We start from the raw sequence: 17,149 nt of genomic DNA, 5'->3' as shown, positions 1-17,149 counted from the left end.
ATTGTGGTGATGCCTCTTTTTTAAAGTCCTTATGTTGGAGTTATATACTAAAATATTTTACAAGTGCAATGATCTGATGTCTAGAATTTGCTTTAGAGGGATGAGAAAACAGGAAGTAGGTAGATGCAGATCATGAGTTACTATTGAGGTCAGGTGATAGACACTTGGTAATTCATCATACCATTCTCTCTTTCTCTCTCTCTCTCTATGTGTATATATATATAAATATTTATATAAATATAAATTTATATATTTATATTTATAAATATTTATATATGTAAATGTTTATATAAATATAAATTTATATATAAATATATATATACACATACATATATATAATATGCTCATGCTGGAGTTTTTCTGTAATAAAAAATTTTAAACTAATCTTAGTCAAGTGAACAGAAGGGTTCTAAGACATTCCTTTTAAATAAATGAAATTAATTAAAATTAATTTTTTAAAAATAAGGTCATTAAAGTTACAAAGAAAGGTCACTATCTTGGAGTCACATGTGAATCTAGCATGAAATAGGTTTAAAAAGTAAAAAGTAAAAAGCAGAATATGAAATACCACCAAATTGACATAATGTCTCTTTTCCATAATGTAATTCCATTTTAGAGTTGATAAGAACAATGAATCCTGCTCTCAAATAATTTTCAGTTTAGTAGAAAAGAGGGGGATTTGGTGGTTCAATGAAGCAATACATACCAGATAAACACAATATAGCTCCTACCTTAAAGAAACTCACAGCCTAGAGTGGGAGACATAGATGCAGAGAAAATGTCACTGTCATTTGGTAAATGCTACTAGAGATTTGGCTGTATGGAAGCCAAGAGGAGGAGCAGTTGGCTCCACCCAAGCTCCAGAAGCCTAAATTCAATGTCAAAGATGCATCGTGGCTATCCAACCCAAGAAGTGGGAAAGGCAGCAGGCAGAGATAATTGTGTACACAAGGGCTTGAAAAAATACAGCGGTTTTCTTGTGCCCTGCACATACTTCCACCATGTTCTTACCATCATAATTAATTTATCTACTTCTATTTCTTTCACATTGCAAATCCACTGGAGAACAACAAATAACTAGGGCAGAAACCATATTTTCCTCCTCTTCCCTTTTGTCTTCAGATTCACCTAACACAGCAGGCGCTCAGTAAGTGTTTATTGAACTCAGATAAGTTCAAGTCTATATGGATTCTAGTATGAAACAAGGTAGATAAAAAGACGTGGGTAATTGCCATAGGAGCTCATACAGGTTCACGTGATGAGAGAGCCTAATTTATGGGTATGAATGATATTTCTTTTTATTGTTTCTAAATGAATATTGATGCCTGTGCTTTTTTGCCCCTAACGGTCCCTTTTGTTTCCTTGCAGAGCGAAGAGTTCCACATTTACACGCAGTACTGCACTAACTATCCAAGGTACATGTTGTCACTATGCAGCAGTATATATATATATACATATATATATATATATATATCTGTGCTTTCGTCCTGTTTCAGGTCAATATGCTGGTGGTAGGTGTTATGTGCTTGGCACTGCACTGAATACCATGGAGAAACCGCACAGCATGCTGAGAATGGATTACAGAGTACCCAGTTTTGGGACTCCCAGCAGAGCCAGTGGGAGGGAGATTGTGAAAGAGACCAAAAAGATTGTGAGGTGTCCTTTAGGGGGAAACTAAGTGAACCAGTTGTGTTCAGCTATAATTCTTGTCCTTTCTACCTTGTGTATGTGTGCCATGTTTTGAGGGCTTTGGGATGTTCAGAGGGTGTCATATGGACAATATAATGACCTCCGAAAGAGGGCGGGCCTAGAGTCACTGTCATAATTTCTTTCTTTCAGCAAAAGACTTTTACTGAGCATTTCTTGAGTCCTGTTCATTGTGTTAAATGCTATACATGCAAAATGTTATTGAATTTAACTTGCACAATAATCCAGAGATGTCAGGGGATTGCAGAAAAGCAAAGCATCCATCGCAGTGCCAGACATGTGATGGTAGGTTCTCAACAGTTGCTTCCTCAACATCACCCCTGCCCCAAACCAAAGTATGCATGAGGTAACTGAGATTCCAATAGGTTTGTTGGGGCCACATAGCTAATGGATGGCTCAGCTAGGATTTCAATCAAAGTTTCTCCAACCTCAGACCTCAAACTACTACATCCTTGTAAAGTTTCTGAAGATTTGTGATTCTCCCCACCCCATTCCTTCTTACTGTCTGTTTTCCCACATGATCGGCAGAACTTGAGTTATTATCTTAGGGGACCGGCCAGGAAGATAAGAGCTATATGCTCTGTGGTCTGTTTTGGTAGAAATATGTCCCTAAGTGTGAAATGGGTGGCAGGATCCGCTTGGAAGAGAAACCAGCCGGCTGTTCCCCCAGGCTGCCTCGGCAAAGAAGGACAAATGGGATCCCTACTTAAAAGCGGCCACAGAAAGCCAATTTGGATTCAAATGCATGAAGCCAAAGGCGAGACTTATGTACAAATACTTTCCATTGGAGGATTTTAGACCCCCTCTCTAAACATTGATTAGGATATTGTGCTGTAATAATTTATTTGGGTAGCAGCCAACCGTGCTTTTACTAGGTTTCCCTAAAAACCAAACAAAAACCACCAAAGCCTACATGCCAGTCAGTACATTTATCACCATATCCTTATCAGTAGACACACCCATAGTTTACACAGTTTCACTTAAGCAATGGTCTCTCCTATAGCATTTGTTTCCACCTCTGTGCTGAAGGTTAGCAGAAAATTGGAGGATGCACCAACTATATCCTGTGAACCGGAAGCTAAAATCCAGCATGGCATGACACCCTAATCCAGAGAAATCAGAGTCAGCCCTCAACTCCTCCACTAAACTTCTAAGGGAAGGGGGGAAAAAAAAACATTTGAACTCTGAAGAATCAACAAATTTCTGGACCCAATTATCAGGATGGGAGACACTAGAGGGGCTTGTTTGGGGGATTATGTCTATATTAAGTTTCATTATACACATGTCCTTTGAAGGAAATGACTTCTAAATTTGCAATTTGGGAAGTTTATATTAAGATTTTTCTGACTTAGCAGTAAGAAGGAAAGTACAAAATAAAGGCAGCTTTTTCTACAGGAGGCTGCTTCAGGCTCAAAGGAAAGGCAAAATCATTTTGCAAGAACACCGTGAAGTATGGTCCCAAGCTCACTGTGTGTTAGCAGAAAACAGGAACTAATATCCCTTGTTGCCTTCTAGCAAGCTTTATGTTTTTTTGAAGCGTCAAACTCAACTAAATGTAATCATGGAATAGGGTGTTAGGGAAGATCAAATCAATAAATACAAATTAATGTAACATGAACTCAGTCATGTGTTCTAGAAGCTAAAGGTACATGAGAGAAAGGAGTAGTGAGTCCCAGTGAGGGGACTTAAGAACTTCTTCCCTGGAAGAAGTGTTTGTTTTTTTTCCTATTTGGGGTTTTATTTTAATTTTTTTTTATTTTATATCTTCAACTTTGAAGAAGGAAAGAGACATGTTAGCAGAGAGATGCTCAGAAGGCAGGCTCAGTGAGGCAGGCAGGTCCAGTGCTTGCCCAGCTGTGTAGTTTTCATATTCGTAGGAAAATATTTCCTCTTGTCCCCTTGTCTCCAATCAATTTGCTTTCTGAAGCCCGGGTCTCCTTTCCCCTGTGTTAACAAGCCAAGACCGCCAGGTGTTTCAGCCCATCTGACAACATTTCCTCTCCCTTGGGATCTAGGCTAGAGATATTAAATGTCGCCGGCACACCTTGACAGATGTCCACCTTCTTCATACCAGTCACGCCCCAGCAGTTTCTCTCTGTGAAGAGACACAGGCACTCCCTCCTTTCCTCAAGGAGGGGCCCAGGCCCTGTCAGGTCATTGTCCTCAGATGTCTCCTTGGTCACTGAATCTGGAGTTCAGTGTGCTCTGAATTTGTTGCAGGTGTCCTGTCCTTGGGCACGAGCTCAAGGCTTCAGACGGCCAAAGGGCAATTGGGTAGCTGATTCTGACCCTGGAAACAACTTTAAAAAGACCTTCAGCTATATGATAGGGAGTAGTCTTGAAATCTCCACTTATGGGGGAAATAAACTCGTTTGAACAGATAATTGTCAAAGCAGTTGGGCACAAAAGCAATTCTAATAGGTTAATTAGGAGACCTCCATTCACTTCCTTCCAAGGAGGCTTATTTTGTTGTTTGGCTCTAATTTTCCAAATTAATCATGAAAACATATTACTGACTTGGGGGGAGAGAGGTTGAAATTACTTCCACCTGCTTTCTTCTAAGTTATGAGACCATAAGATTTTAATTTACTTGTGTGGGGACTCCACAAGCCCACTTGCTTTCATGTATAAGATATGAACATTGTTTCAACTATTCCCCTGGGATGTTAGGGGGATTATACTTATTACCTTTAGGGGAGCTGGGATGCAGAAGGAATCCTGACCCACTTTCCCAGTACACAGAGGCACACTCCCTAACAAGTGAGGTTCTCTAGCTGTTTCAGAAACTGTCTTTGGAGAGATCTGTTCAAAGATTCTCAAAGAGAAGTTAATCTGTGGGCCACAGTCTCTGAAGATCTGCACGGAGTGTCATGCAGTTTGTGCATTACACAAAGGCAATCAGCAGAGGGGGTGACAAACATCCAGCATGGGGTTGGCTCTACTGAAGAAGGAGAGTTGAAATTAAAACTTTTTTTTGTCCAGAGTTGTCCCATCCTTGCAGTCTGACCTGTGGAAATGGAATACAGATGTGCAGTTGGAACACTGTGCAGATGCCCATATGGGATGGGGGCTGACATCCAACTCAGATCCCTTTGCCAGGCGTGTGTCCTGACAGGGGACTGCATCTCCTAGGAAAAAAAAAAAAAAAGCGTTCTGCTTAGAAGCCATGTGTCCCTGTGCTACCAGCTTTTTATAGTGCCTTTTTCCAATACATCCACCCAAAAAGACACCTTTTTCTAATTTGCCCAGAAGCACGTCAGTCTAGCTATAGCTCTGTTGCTACCCTACCTATTCTAGGGCATTTCCACTTACACTGGCATCTAAAACTTGATTACCCATCCTGCTATTACAATTTAGATAAAAGCATGTATCCTTCTTGTAGATCAGTGGCTGTGCTGACAGAGTGCATGCGGAACAAGATGCTGGCCAAATTCTTCAGGGAACGTCAGGAAACTTTGAAACACTCACTGCCTTTGGGGTCCTATCTCTTGAAACCAGTTCAGCGGATTCTCAAGTATCATCTCCTTTTGCATGTAAGTTTCTGCCTGCATTTGACTACTTTCCAGGGGATGGCAATTTTGTGTGTATATATAAAGTTTAGGGGGAAAAAAATATCAGAAAAGGCTGTGGACATATGGAAACGTTTTCCACACTCCTACTTTACAACGGACTAATCTGCTTTGAGGAATTAGAGATATTTATATTCTGGGCCTGCAGCCCCATTGACACCAGCCAAGTGAAAAGATTCATTTTAGTTCTGATTCTGATAGGGCTTAGGAGTACCTCACTCTGGGCAGTGAACAGTTTCAGGCAGAGAGCTATCATCTTAATGAAAAACAGATTTTTTTGTGTGTGTTTTACTTCCACAAGCCTAGATTCAGTAGGCAGTGTGGCAGGAGAGCTATCTGTCATAGATTGGCTTTTGCATGAGCGAAGAGAAGGGGCCGGGAAAGGAGAAGACTGATGAGTAGTGTGATGAATGATCTTCAAGCTGGGCTTAGCATCGCTTCAGGGTACTTATTGCATTTCCCATTATTTGCACACAATGCAAGGAGGCTTTAGAAACAACAGTAGACAGAGCTCTCATATTCTCCTGTCTTCCCTCTATAGGAAATAGATAAAATCAGGGGAAAGTTTTGTTGCAAGTAATTTCCACTGAGTAAGTAGGATTGGACCGCTCTTACAACACGAGGAAGACCTAGTGCAATGGTTGGGAGCCAGACTCTGGGTCAGCCCTGCCTGAGTTCAAATCCTATAAATCACCCATGTTCACTGTAGTTCACAGGCAGTCCATAAAAATGAGCTGTTGTTTTTGTTTTATTATCTTTATACTACATTAAAAATCTTTTCTTAAAAAGGTTCTAATTCAAAGCTCTTATCTGTATCAACATGCCTACAATTTATATTATCTCTTTTTAAATGATTCCTGGTTTCCAACTTGGTTAACCATTCCCTTTTTGCTCAGTTCACACACATCCACAGTTTTCCTTCCAAGGATGCTGACGGGCCGACTTTGCTAGAAATTTCTCAGCTTTGTCCGTTTGCTTGAGTGGCTCATGTTTGGAGAATCTTGTGTCCTGTTAAGTCACATAATATCCCTGTTAAGTCAGGGATATTATTTTAATTGTTAAATTAATACTAATGACCTCTTAGATTAGTGGGATGAATTTGCTAGGCCAGTGTCCAGAAATTCTTAAATAATACCTGTCCCAGGATCAATCTCTGCTGGACTGTGCTAATATGGCATTCAATACTAGTGTGTCTCTATAATCTCTAAATAGAGCCTTCTAGATAGGTGCCCATCAATCAGAAGCAAAGTCTAAGATGACAGTTACTTAAGCACATCAGACACAAGTCAAGATCCTTATAAAAAGGTAATTAATAGGGAAAAATAGCCCTCACCCTCTAAATTAGGAGCTGGTGTCTTAGTTTAGGCCACTATAACAAAGTACCGTAGCCTGGGTGACTTCAACAACAAACATTTATTTTTCACAGTTCTGAAGGCTGGAAGGCCAAGATCAAGGGTACCAGTCTGGAGAGGTTCTGGTGATGTGGCTGTTCTGGGTTGCATTCTCGTTTCCTTATGTGGTGCAAAGAGGCAAGAGGCTCCCTGAGAGCACTAATCCTGGGATGACTGGGTGGCTCAACGGTTGAGCATCTGCCTTTGGCTCAGAGCATGATCCCAGGGTCCTGGGATCGAGTCCCACATCCGGCTCCCTGCATGGACCCTGCTTCTCCCTCTGCCTATGTCTCTGCCTCTCTGTGTATTTCTCATGAATAAATAAATAAAATCTTTTTAAAAGGAAAAAAAGAGCACTAATCCCCTCTGTGAGGGCTCCACCCTCATGACCTAATCCCCTCCCAAAGGCCCCACTTCCTTAGACCAGCTCAATGGAGGTTAGGATTTCAACATGCAGCTTTTGGGGGGGTGGGGTGGGACAAATATTCAATCCATAACAACTGGTAATGGAGAACAGTGGTTAGATTAATAAAAAACTAACTTCTGGTTGCCTTTGAAGTATTTTTGCTTTTATGGTTGATTTAGGGTGTTCTTTCTGTGTCATTTACATCACTTCAAAGTTGTGTAGCCATCCATGAAGATCCACACAAGAATACACTCTGTACTCCTGAGTCTGTTTGTTGTTGAACAGGATTGCTCTCAGACCAAAAGAAGAAAAAATTTTTTTTAATCTAATGTTGATCTGGAGCTTACCTGGCAGTTGTTATTTTAGTGGTACAGTTTCATAAGATCTTTCTTAAGTGTAGGAAGAAAATGTAAATTCCTTCCCACTTTCTAGCTAGATGGAAAACTTGAGTATTTAGTAAAAGGAAACAGAGATTTACAAAGTAGGACTATAAAATAAGAAACTAACCTTCATCAGTTATACAATAAAATTCAACCTCCACCCTTTGGCTGAATGATTATGCATATAATAGACGTCCTAGAAATGATTTAATTGGCTATAATACCTTCTTACTGTTTTACATATTTATACAGGGTTACTGTTATTGTTTTAAAGAGAGAGAGCTTCAAATTAATGTGTTTGTTGACCACCCAGCTGTCTGGTAGTTATTTTTGAGTAAAGAATTAATGATACAACAGTCCCTTTCCAGAGGCTCTTGAGGAGTCTAGGGACACGTGTCTAATGTGCTGGAAAGAATTAGAGCAGAGAGATCCCTGGGTGGCGCAGCAGTTTGGCGCCTGCCTTTGGCCCAGGGCGCGATCCTGGAGACCCGGGATCGAATCCCACATCGGGCTCCCGGTGCATGGAGCCTGCTTCTCCCTCCGCCTGTGTCTCTGCCTCTCTCTCTCTCTCTGTGACTATCATAAATAAAATTAAAAAAAAAAAAAGAATTAGAGCAGAGATCATGTCCTTTTCCTGTCCCTGGGATTGTGGAACTCAAATGCTGAGTGTTGATCCCCAGAGAATACTTGAACCGTGAGATCATCCTCAACACTCTGAAGACTTGTCTTTCATGAACTTCATTTGGGCTTTAAAACCTTGACCTAAAAAAAAGAAATGAAAAGGCATTTGCTATAGAAGTACTTTAATGTCCACTCCATGTTTGAGTCTGTTACATATTGGGTCCCGTGTGACACATTTTATTTTCTCTGGGAGAAAGAAAAAAAGTATGTTTTCTATCTGTAAGTGTGAGAACTCTATACATTGGCCACCAGGAAGCTCTACAGTCTCCAACCACAATAGTGACTCTCATATCTATTATAACTGTAACATCTCTATGAGACTTAGTAGACTGTATAATGTTTTCTTTTATCCTCCTCAGCATGAAATTCTAATCTACCTCTTTTTTTTTCTCACTCCATTTCATTCCTGCAACCATTTTGTTGCAGGTCTTTCTGGTAAGTCATCTGAAACTCTTAAAGCCTGATGATAATGTGTAAATAAATCAGCAAAAGTAAAACACAAGGAACTAATCATAGAGATGCCTTATTTGTCATTGGCCATATAAGAAAAAAATGAAAAAAACTAGTTCTTTCCTTTTTTTTTTTTTTTAAGGAAATAGAAAATCACCTTGACAAGGACACAGAAGGGTATGATGTGGTGCTTGATGCAATAGACACGATGCAGCGAGTAGCCTGGCACATCAACGACATGAAGAGGAAGCATGAACACGCAGTCCGGTTACAGGTGAGCCCTCGAGATGGCAGCACTTGGGAGTGCTGCGGGGACACTGACTTCTTACCATCCCCTTTTTTTTTTTTTTTTTTTTAAGATTTATTTGTTCATTCATTCATTTGAGAGAGAGCACGAGAGCACCAGTCAGGAGGAAGGGGCAAAAGGGAGAGGGAGAAGCAGGCTCCCCGCTGAGCAGGGAGCCGGATGCAAAGCAGGGCTCAATCACAGGACCCCTGGACCACGACCAGAGCAGAAGGCAGACACTCAACTGACTGAGCCACACAGGTGCCCCTACAATTTTCCAAATCAGATAGTAAGGCTGCTCAAGTATTGCATTTCATCCATGAGCTTTATCATAAGTCTCCTTGATAAAGATCAGGATGTGGCTAATACTGATCACTGTTTAACGTGGTATTTAAGACAAGTTACATTATAACTTTTAAACTAATAGTTTGCTCATGGCCCCTTCAATTACCCAAGTTAAAACTTGGAGTCTCCCACGCCCTTATCTTCTGTTATTTACAAATAAGTAATTCTTGTTGGAAGCAACTTTCTCTAAGCTATTGAAAGGGTTTTTAAGCCTCACTTCCTGTCTCACTAGTTAATGCAAACTTGTGGGTTGATATGTGTGTGGTATGGGGCAAGGCCTCGGAGAAAGGAGAGCTAAGGCTGGAAGCAGGTTCTTTGCAGTTCCACTTGCGGTGAGGCTCACCACTGCATGTTAGAGTCCTCATTTCTAAAATAAGACATACAAGAGGAAGAGGTTTGCTAAGACTCCTTCCAACACCAAGCTTTTGGACCCTAACTCCTTGGAGACATTTGATAAATGTTAAGCCAATGATCATGTCCCAGGCACTTTTGAAAAACAAAAGGATGGGGCACTTGGGTGGCTGAGTAAGTTAAGTGTCCGCCTTTGGCTCAGGTTATGATCTCGGGGTCCTGGGACCACGCCCCGTGTCAGGCTCCCTGCTCAGCGAGGAGTCTGCTTCTCCCTCCGCCGCTCCCCACCCTGCTTGTACTCACTCCCTCTTAAATAAACAAATATAACCTTTAAAAAATTTTTTTAAATAAAAACAAAAGGTCATATGGAGCTAGAGGCTGGTCACAGGGCCCTGTGTGTGCCTGAAGTGAGACCTAAAAGCCCAGGGTGACTCCACACTGCAGGGTGCGTATGCCAAGCTCAAGATACATTATTCAGCTCATAAATTTAAACAAAACTCTAGGATTTACCTACCTATAGACAGCCAGGGTGTAGAGTGATGCAATTGATTCTCACAAATCAAGGAAAGACAGCATTCTCATCTTCCAGGCCATGTCTCGTTTCTGTAATAGAAAAGGTTTAGTGTGTCATCATCATCCACATGTTCTGTGGACATAGGATCCATTGAATATTTAGAAATGACTAAATGACTGTTTTTTCTTAAAACCTTATAAGTCAGTTTGGCATTCTGAAGACACTGCTAAGTCAGTCCCTGGCTCAGACTTTGATCTCCATTTCTACTTTCAACCAGTGAAATTTTGGGTTGTCCTGTGAACTGCTTAATTAAATGCTGTGTGTGAATACTTTTGTTTTTCAAAAACGAAAGTCATCTTCCTTAAAAAACATTGATATGGATGTACAGTAAATTCCAAAGATACTTCAAAGTTCTCTGTTTACATTTATCAAGTACCATTAAGAACGCTGGTGATAAAGTTCATTTCCTTTCCCAACATAAATGGGAATAAATCGGGAAATTTCTTAAGATGTATCTTATGTGATTTCTCACAAGCTTTAGTTCTGAGTTACTTATATGTAGTATGGACTTAGGTTTCTGGAAGGTTTGCACATGAATAGTTCTGAAGGTTTTGGCACAGAAAATATGAGTAAAAATGTCAAAAGAAGGATAACTTCTCTGGAAGATCACATACCTGTGGCCTCTTTACCCAGTTATTTTTTTCTAAGATTTTATTTATTTATTCATGAAAGACACAGAGAGAGGCAGAGACACAGAGGGATAAGCAGGCTCCCTGTGGGGAGTCCAATGGTAGACTCAATCCCAGGATCAAAACCTGAGCCAAAGGCAGATGCTCAACCACTGAGCCACCCAGGTGCCCCTTTACCCAGCTTTTGAGAGATATAACTACTGTTCACCAGCCATAGAAGATGGATTATCAAGGAATGGAAATAAGTAATTGGCAACTCATCAGTGAACAACTTGATTCATTTCTGTTAACCCTTAAGTGACAGCACCCATAAATGTGGATTTAGATCATGGATCATTAGACACCAGTGAACACCAAATAGATCCATTAGACTCCATCATAGGTATTTAGACACCATTCTTGAGACTCAGCAAATGGGCCAGCTTTTCCTTGCTGTCACATCTTCCCACCTCCCTTTTAATCACACAGAATGGTCACTTTTTCAGGAGATCCAGAGTCTGCTCACCAACTGGAAGGGGCCAGACCTGACCAGCTATGGGGAACTGGTGCTCGAAGGAACCTTTCGCATCCAACGGGCCAAGAATGAGCGGACACTCTTCCTCTTTGACAAGCTGCTGCTCATCACAAAGAAGAGAGATGACACGTTTACATACAAAGCTCACATCCTTGTAGGTTCAAGTGCTGGTCCTGGGGAAGGGCTTCATTCCAGTCTCTTCCAAGTGCACCTCACCGTCTCTCTGCTCTCCCCCTCAGTGTGGCAACCTCATGCTGGTGGAAGTGATACCTAAGGAGCCGCTCAGCTTCAGCGTCTTCCACTATAAGAACCCAAAGCTGCAGCACACAGTCCAGGTAACAGCAGAGCCCTCACCTCCCTACAGGGTTCACTCTTGGCAATGATAAACACCGTGTGCCGGCCAGCCCTTCCAGAGCCTTCTGGCCACACGATATATTTTCCATCTTGCCAGAGGGTTATCAGAGGGTCTGACTTTTGTGAGTGGTAGAGGCATGAGTTGTCTGACTGTCCACATTGCCTTCTGGCAGGCTAAATCCCAGCAGGACAAACGCCTCTGGGTTCTGCACCTGAAGAGACTGATCCTGGAGAACCATGCGGCTAAGATTCCGGCTAAGGTAAGACAATGGGGTCAACAAACAATAGAGTGTGAAGGAATTCAAGTCCTAGAAGGCAGCCTGACAGGAATAAATGTTCAACTTCAAAATAAAGAAAACTGAGAGAGAGAATACATATGGGATCAACTAAACCTATCAGGTATATTAAGAAGATTCACATATAGGGAGATTGTCAAAGGTTTTTTGGATATATTTTTTAAGGATTTATTTATTTTAGAGAGAGAAAGCAATGAGGGGGAGGGGCAATGGGAGAGGGAGAGAATCGTCAAGCAGACTCCCCACTCAGCCTGTAGTCCAATGCAGGGCTTGATCCCAGGGCCCTGAGAGCATGACCTGAGCGGAATGCTGAACTGACTGAGCCACCCAGGTGCTCAGGGTTTTATTGTTGTTGTTGTTTTTATATTTTCTTTTTGGGCTTGAGCAAGTTAAAAATAAGGAAAAGTCTATGAGAAAATTTCTAAGGAATTAGTAGAATGTAGTTGTGAGGAGTATTCAAAACAACACTAAGCACCTATTGTGAATAGAGCTAGCTTAAGTTTTGTGGGAATGCTCAGAAAAGAAGGTACAGACTCATCTGTGAAGGAGTTTGTAGCCATATATAAAAGGCTAGGGAGCTAGCCATATATAAAACAAACTGCTAACGAGGATGAATTAATAGAGGTACAAGCCAAGTGTTATGGAAGGATAAAGTGTTCAGTGACAGTTAAGCTTGGGAAGGAAGGAAATACGTTTTAGCTCAGTCTTGAAGGATGAGGAATATTTTTAGTAAGTGGAAGAAGAGGAAAACCAAATTGAGGGAATAGCATAAACATAAAGAGATACAAATGTGTGTACCATGTTCACAGCACAGAGATGGTGCCTAGGTGGAAGGGCTGAGTCCTGAGGAGATGGAGTAGGCGGTGAGGCTGGAGAAGTAGAAAACACACATTAAGGAGTGCTCTGCTGGACTGAGAGGTCTTTGAAGGCTCACACTAAGGAGTCTGATTGTATCGGTGGTAGGAAACTACTGAAGGCTTTGGAGGAAGGGGATGGCATGGCCGCCCCTATTTTTTTTAATTTATTTTTTATTGGTGTTCAATTTACCAACATACAGCATGGTCGCCCCTATTTTCTGAGAGTGTAACTTTAGGGATAGTGTGATAAATGAGCTGAAGGAGTGACACTGGAGGGAGGAGAAGAATTAGCAAGCCACCATCATGGGCTAGAAAAGAGATGAGGGGTGCTTGCAGGAAGCCCTAGCCACCGAGGGGAGCAGAGGCAAAAGCTCTCGCAGAGGCAGAGGAAATAGTATGTGGCCCAGCAGGTGCATGAGGAGAGAGAGAAATAGGAGTCAGGGATGAGTCAGGGGTTGGGCCCAGAGGACGGTGTTGAGTTCTGAGCTAAGCTGCCAAGGGGAGGACCGGGTTGGGTGGGAGCAAGCAGGAGCTCTCAGTGTTGCGTGTGAGGAGGCGAGTCAGCCCAGGTGGAAATTCCGGTCTCGTGAGCTGCCAATCCGGAGGCTCTTGACGCAGACAGTAATTGCAGCCCTGAGCTTGGATAGGATGGCCTATAAATGTGTGTGAAGGGAAGAACCCCTGGGAATCGCAACACCTAAGTGATCTGCAAGCAGGTGGAGACTTCAAGAATCAGCAGGGGAGAGTGACCAGGGAGGCAGTAGGAGAACCGAGGGAGAAAGGTGTGGTGACAAAGAAAAGAAAGGATTTCAAAGAGGGAGAGGCTAACAGCAGGCCCAAGTGCTGCGGCTGTCACAACAGATCCAAACAGAAACAGATCTTCAGTTTGGCAAGTCAGGGAGAGTTTGCAGTGCATTGAAAAGTGGAAATGAGGGGCGCCTGGGTGGCTCAGTGGTTGATCATCTGCCTTTGGCTCAGGTGGTTATCCCAGGGTCGATCAGGATCCCAGGGATTGAGTACTGCATCCGGCTTCCCACAGGGAGCCTGCTTCTCCCTCTGCCTGTGTCTCTGCCTCTCTCTGTGTGTCGCTCATGAATAAATAAATGAAATCTTTAAGAGAAAGAAAAAGAAAGAAAGAAAGAAAGAAAGAAAGAAAGAAAGAAAGAAAGAAAGAAAGAAAGAAAGAAAGAAAGAAAGAAAGAAAGAAGAGAAAGAGAGAAGGGAGGGAGGATGGAGGGAGGAAGGAAGGAAGTGAAGGAGTGGCAGGGTACTGGGTGCAAACTTCTTTAACAGAGTTCAGAAAAGATACAGGTGGTGGTTTGAGAGAGATGAGATCAAAGCAAGACATTTGGTGTAGGTGACGAACACGGTGGACACGACAGTGGTCCGTGGGAGGAAAAAGGGAAGGAGAGCATAACGATACATGAGGGGGGTGCTCTTTAGCATCCACCCTGGGGTGCCAAGAGGGTAGGATCGGGAGTGCTGGGGGAGAGAAGAGTCTGGGAAGGTGGAAATCTCCTTCGCAGAGCTGGGAGAGAAGAAAGATGAGACAGGATAGAGAACCTTTGAGCTGGACTTGAGTGAAGGTAAAGAGTTGGTGAAGAGTTGGCTTTCACTGGAGTTGGTCATGGTGTCGTGTGTCTGGGGGGAGCCCAGGTGGGTCTAGGCACCTGAGGGAAAGTGGAAAAGCTCAGAATACTTGCTGAGGGAAATGCAGGGATGACTAAAATAATTTGTGCATCTAAGACCTGAATGAAGGGGGTCACCGTGGATTAGTGTGATGTGGTCATTTAGAAATCCACTCAATGGGGCGCCTGGGTAGCTCAGTTGGTTAATCATCTGCCTTTGGCTCAGGTCATGATCCCGGGGTCCTGGGATCGAGTCCTGGATCAGGCTCCCTGCTCAGTAGGGCATCTGTTTCTCCCTCTCCCTGCCACCCCCCTTGTTTGTGTGCATTCTCTTGCTCTCTCTCTCTCTCTCTCCGTCAAATAAACAAATTTAAAAATCTTCTAAGAAATAAAAAGGAAGAAAGAAATCCACTCAGCAAGTTGGAAACTAGTGCTGAGGAAGCACAGTGCAGGGGGTTCCCTGAGGTGAGGCTCAGCAGAGCTACTCTGTAGTGGAAGGAAGTTCAGTGGCACAGAGGGAACCAGCCAATCCGCACAGCAGGATTTCCAGGCTGAGCTGAGAGTGAAGCCCATGGGGAGAATAGGCACATGAAGGACTGCTGGCCTGAAGAGTCCAAGAACTGGCTCAGCAGGAGTTAAAAGTGGGGAGATAGAAATGCAGAGGGTCTGTAAGAGACTTAGAGTCCCTGTCTCTGAGTCCAAGCAGTTCTGGGTGCTAAGGTCCTGGGGGCTGCTGTGATTGTGTGTCGCTGATCCAGTGTGGAGGGCAAGGGCAGCAGAGATAAAGTGGCAAGGAGCTATGGTGAGAGCGGAGGATGGATGGTCCACGTGGATGGTGAAACGCTCCTTGCTGGCTGGGGGAGGAGTGACGCGGAGCAGAAGGTGGGATAGGGGGCATGAGAATAGAACTTGGGAGGGAAATAAGGAACGGGGACATTTCTGAGAAAGGAGAGTCTATGTTGCTGTGTATATTGAAAAGCGTTTGAAGCTTATCCTCAGGGGCTGTCAGCATTGATCTCATGTCCAGGAAATGAATGTGCATAGGTGTGTGCTTTGTGTTAGGCATGAGTCTCATTTCATCAGGGTGTTACGAGGTGTAAGGTAGCTCATGCACAGAAGTGATTGTGTTTTCTTCATGGTTAGTTATTGGGTTGCTGGCCCTGTGCCGTGGAATGCCCTTCTGAGCAATGACAAAGTGTCTTTGATATGCCCCACCTATGGTTCACCTGTCTCCTGGGAAAATCAGAGCTGCCAGAGGATTCTGAAAGGCCATTACGAAACCAGACTAGCTTGCATACCTGTCCTCTTTCTCCCACGCAAGATGTGTGTATTCCAGGCAGTTTTCCCTTTATGCCTTAAAATGGTTCATATAGTCACAATAGAATTGCACTTTTTAACCCAAATTCCTGACCCTTTTAGAATCTAAACATTGCTTTTTTCAGGTACAACTTCTTGAGCGCACACACAATGTGCTAACTACTTTATATTTCACCCTCAGCAAAACACCTTCTGAGAAAGTCTTATTCTCCCCATCTTAGAGGAATAAAAGCTCAGTGACATTAAGGTGCACTGCCCAAGTTTACGCAACTAGTAAATGACTGAGCCTGAGTCAAACCCAGGTCTGTCTGGGTGCCGAGAGCAAGTCTTAGCCACATTGCTCCCAGTGGCAATGAAAATACATCTATTTAATATATTTTATCCACTATGATGTTATAATAATTTTCAATTTGATTGAAACAGATTTATTAAGCTGAACTTTTCACTTCTTTCTCCAAGCTTTTTCCGTAAATTTTTTTCTCCAAAGCTTTTAAAATCTGTTTATTCCTCTTAAATAAAAGAAACACATAATGAGAATTCTTGTAAACATCAAAAAACACATCACCCGTCTGACACTATTACCACAAGCTGTTGGAAATTCCTTTGTGTGGCTCCCAACCTCCTTCCGGTCCTTTAATTCAGTGATGGTCCCTGGCTGACTCCTAGAGGAAAATGTGGGAATAGTACTTTTCTGAAATTAAAGGTCACGACAGGATAAAAAAAAAAAATACTGAGTTCTTAGTTCTTAAAGTCTACATATATAGATAACCAGGAAACTTCTTGGAACTAGCCATTTTATTTATTCATATAGGTGATATATAAACGCACTCTCATCTAGATTGAGAACAAAGATAAAAGGAGAGACTTTTGCATTTTATTTATTCACCTGGATCTGTAAATTCACTTCACAGAAATCAAGCTCACATCTGCACTTGAAATTAATTCCAACTAGTAATCTCAAACTCTGACTATATGATAAAAATATCAGTGTTGTAAAAATCTAACCATTTGTTTTTTCAAGCTTAAGATGATTGCATCAAGGCTTTTTTTTTTTTAACCTCTCTCTCTTTTTTTTTAACTAAATATTATCATTTAGCCTAAATATCTTTGCTATCCCAGATTGTGGCAAAATACAAGTGCAATTATTTGTGAGAGGATTTTTTAGCCCAATGTTTGTAGGCTAAGTTATATGACCTTTCAACAAAGAAAGTGACATGAGGGAGCAAGAAAGCCTACGTAAAGTAATTTCTCCCCCTCTTTGAATCCTCAGGCAAAATGATTTGCTTTAGAGTAACTAACAATCTTCCTTATATTTCCCTAAACATTAATAATATTGGCAGCAGTAACAATAAAAAGAAGCTTCAAGACATTAAAGCTGTGAAGGTTGGGGTTGAGGTTGGGAGATGTATGAAGG

General features: G+C 42.2%; 1 protein-coding gene and 1 long non-coding RNA gene across 7 annotated transcripts in view; one reads left to right on the top strand and one right to left on the bottom strand.

Moving 5' to 3' along the window:
- The window catches only part of PLEKHG1 (pleckstrin homology and RhoGEF domain containing G1), a 225,168-nt gene that overhangs the window by 186,278 nt on the left and 21,741 nt on the right, over positions 1-17,149 (top strand). For all 6 annotated transcript variants that reach the window (XM_072767954.1, XM_072767936.1, XM_072767926.1 and 3 more), the window contains 6 exons: positions 1,369-1,415; positions 5,090-5,240; positions 8,727-8,858; positions 11,255-11,437; positions 11,523-11,618; positions 11,811-11,897. In XM_072767954.1, coding sequence (XP_072624055.1) covers positions 1,369-1,415; positions 5,090-5,240; positions 8,727-8,858; positions 11,255-11,437; positions 11,523-11,618; positions 11,811-11,897 — 696 coding nt within the window. The remainder of the gene's footprint in view (positions 1-1,368; positions 1,416-5,089; positions 5,241-8,726; positions 8,859-11,254; positions 11,438-11,522; positions 11,619-11,810; positions 11,898-17,149) is intronic.
- Positions 8,121-16,397, bottom strand: LOC140600071 (uncharacterized). Its single transcript, XR_012003271.1, has 3 exons — positions 16,318-16,397; positions 10,081-10,169; positions 8,121-8,215 (listed from the first exon to the last, which is right to left on the bottom strand). It is a non-coding gene; the product is annotated as an uncharacterized lncRNA (long non-coding RNA).

This window comes from Vulpes vulpes, chromosome 1 (genome assembly GCF_048418805.1).
Source record: "Vulpes vulpes isolate BD-2025 chromosome 1, VulVul3, whole genome shotgun sequence".
Lineage (NCBI taxonomy): Eukaryota > Metazoa > Chordata > Mammalia > Carnivora > Canidae > Vulpes > Vulpes vulpes.
Note: the sequence above shows the minus strand (reverse complement) of the source record. Positions and strands in the feature narration are given on the sequence as shown.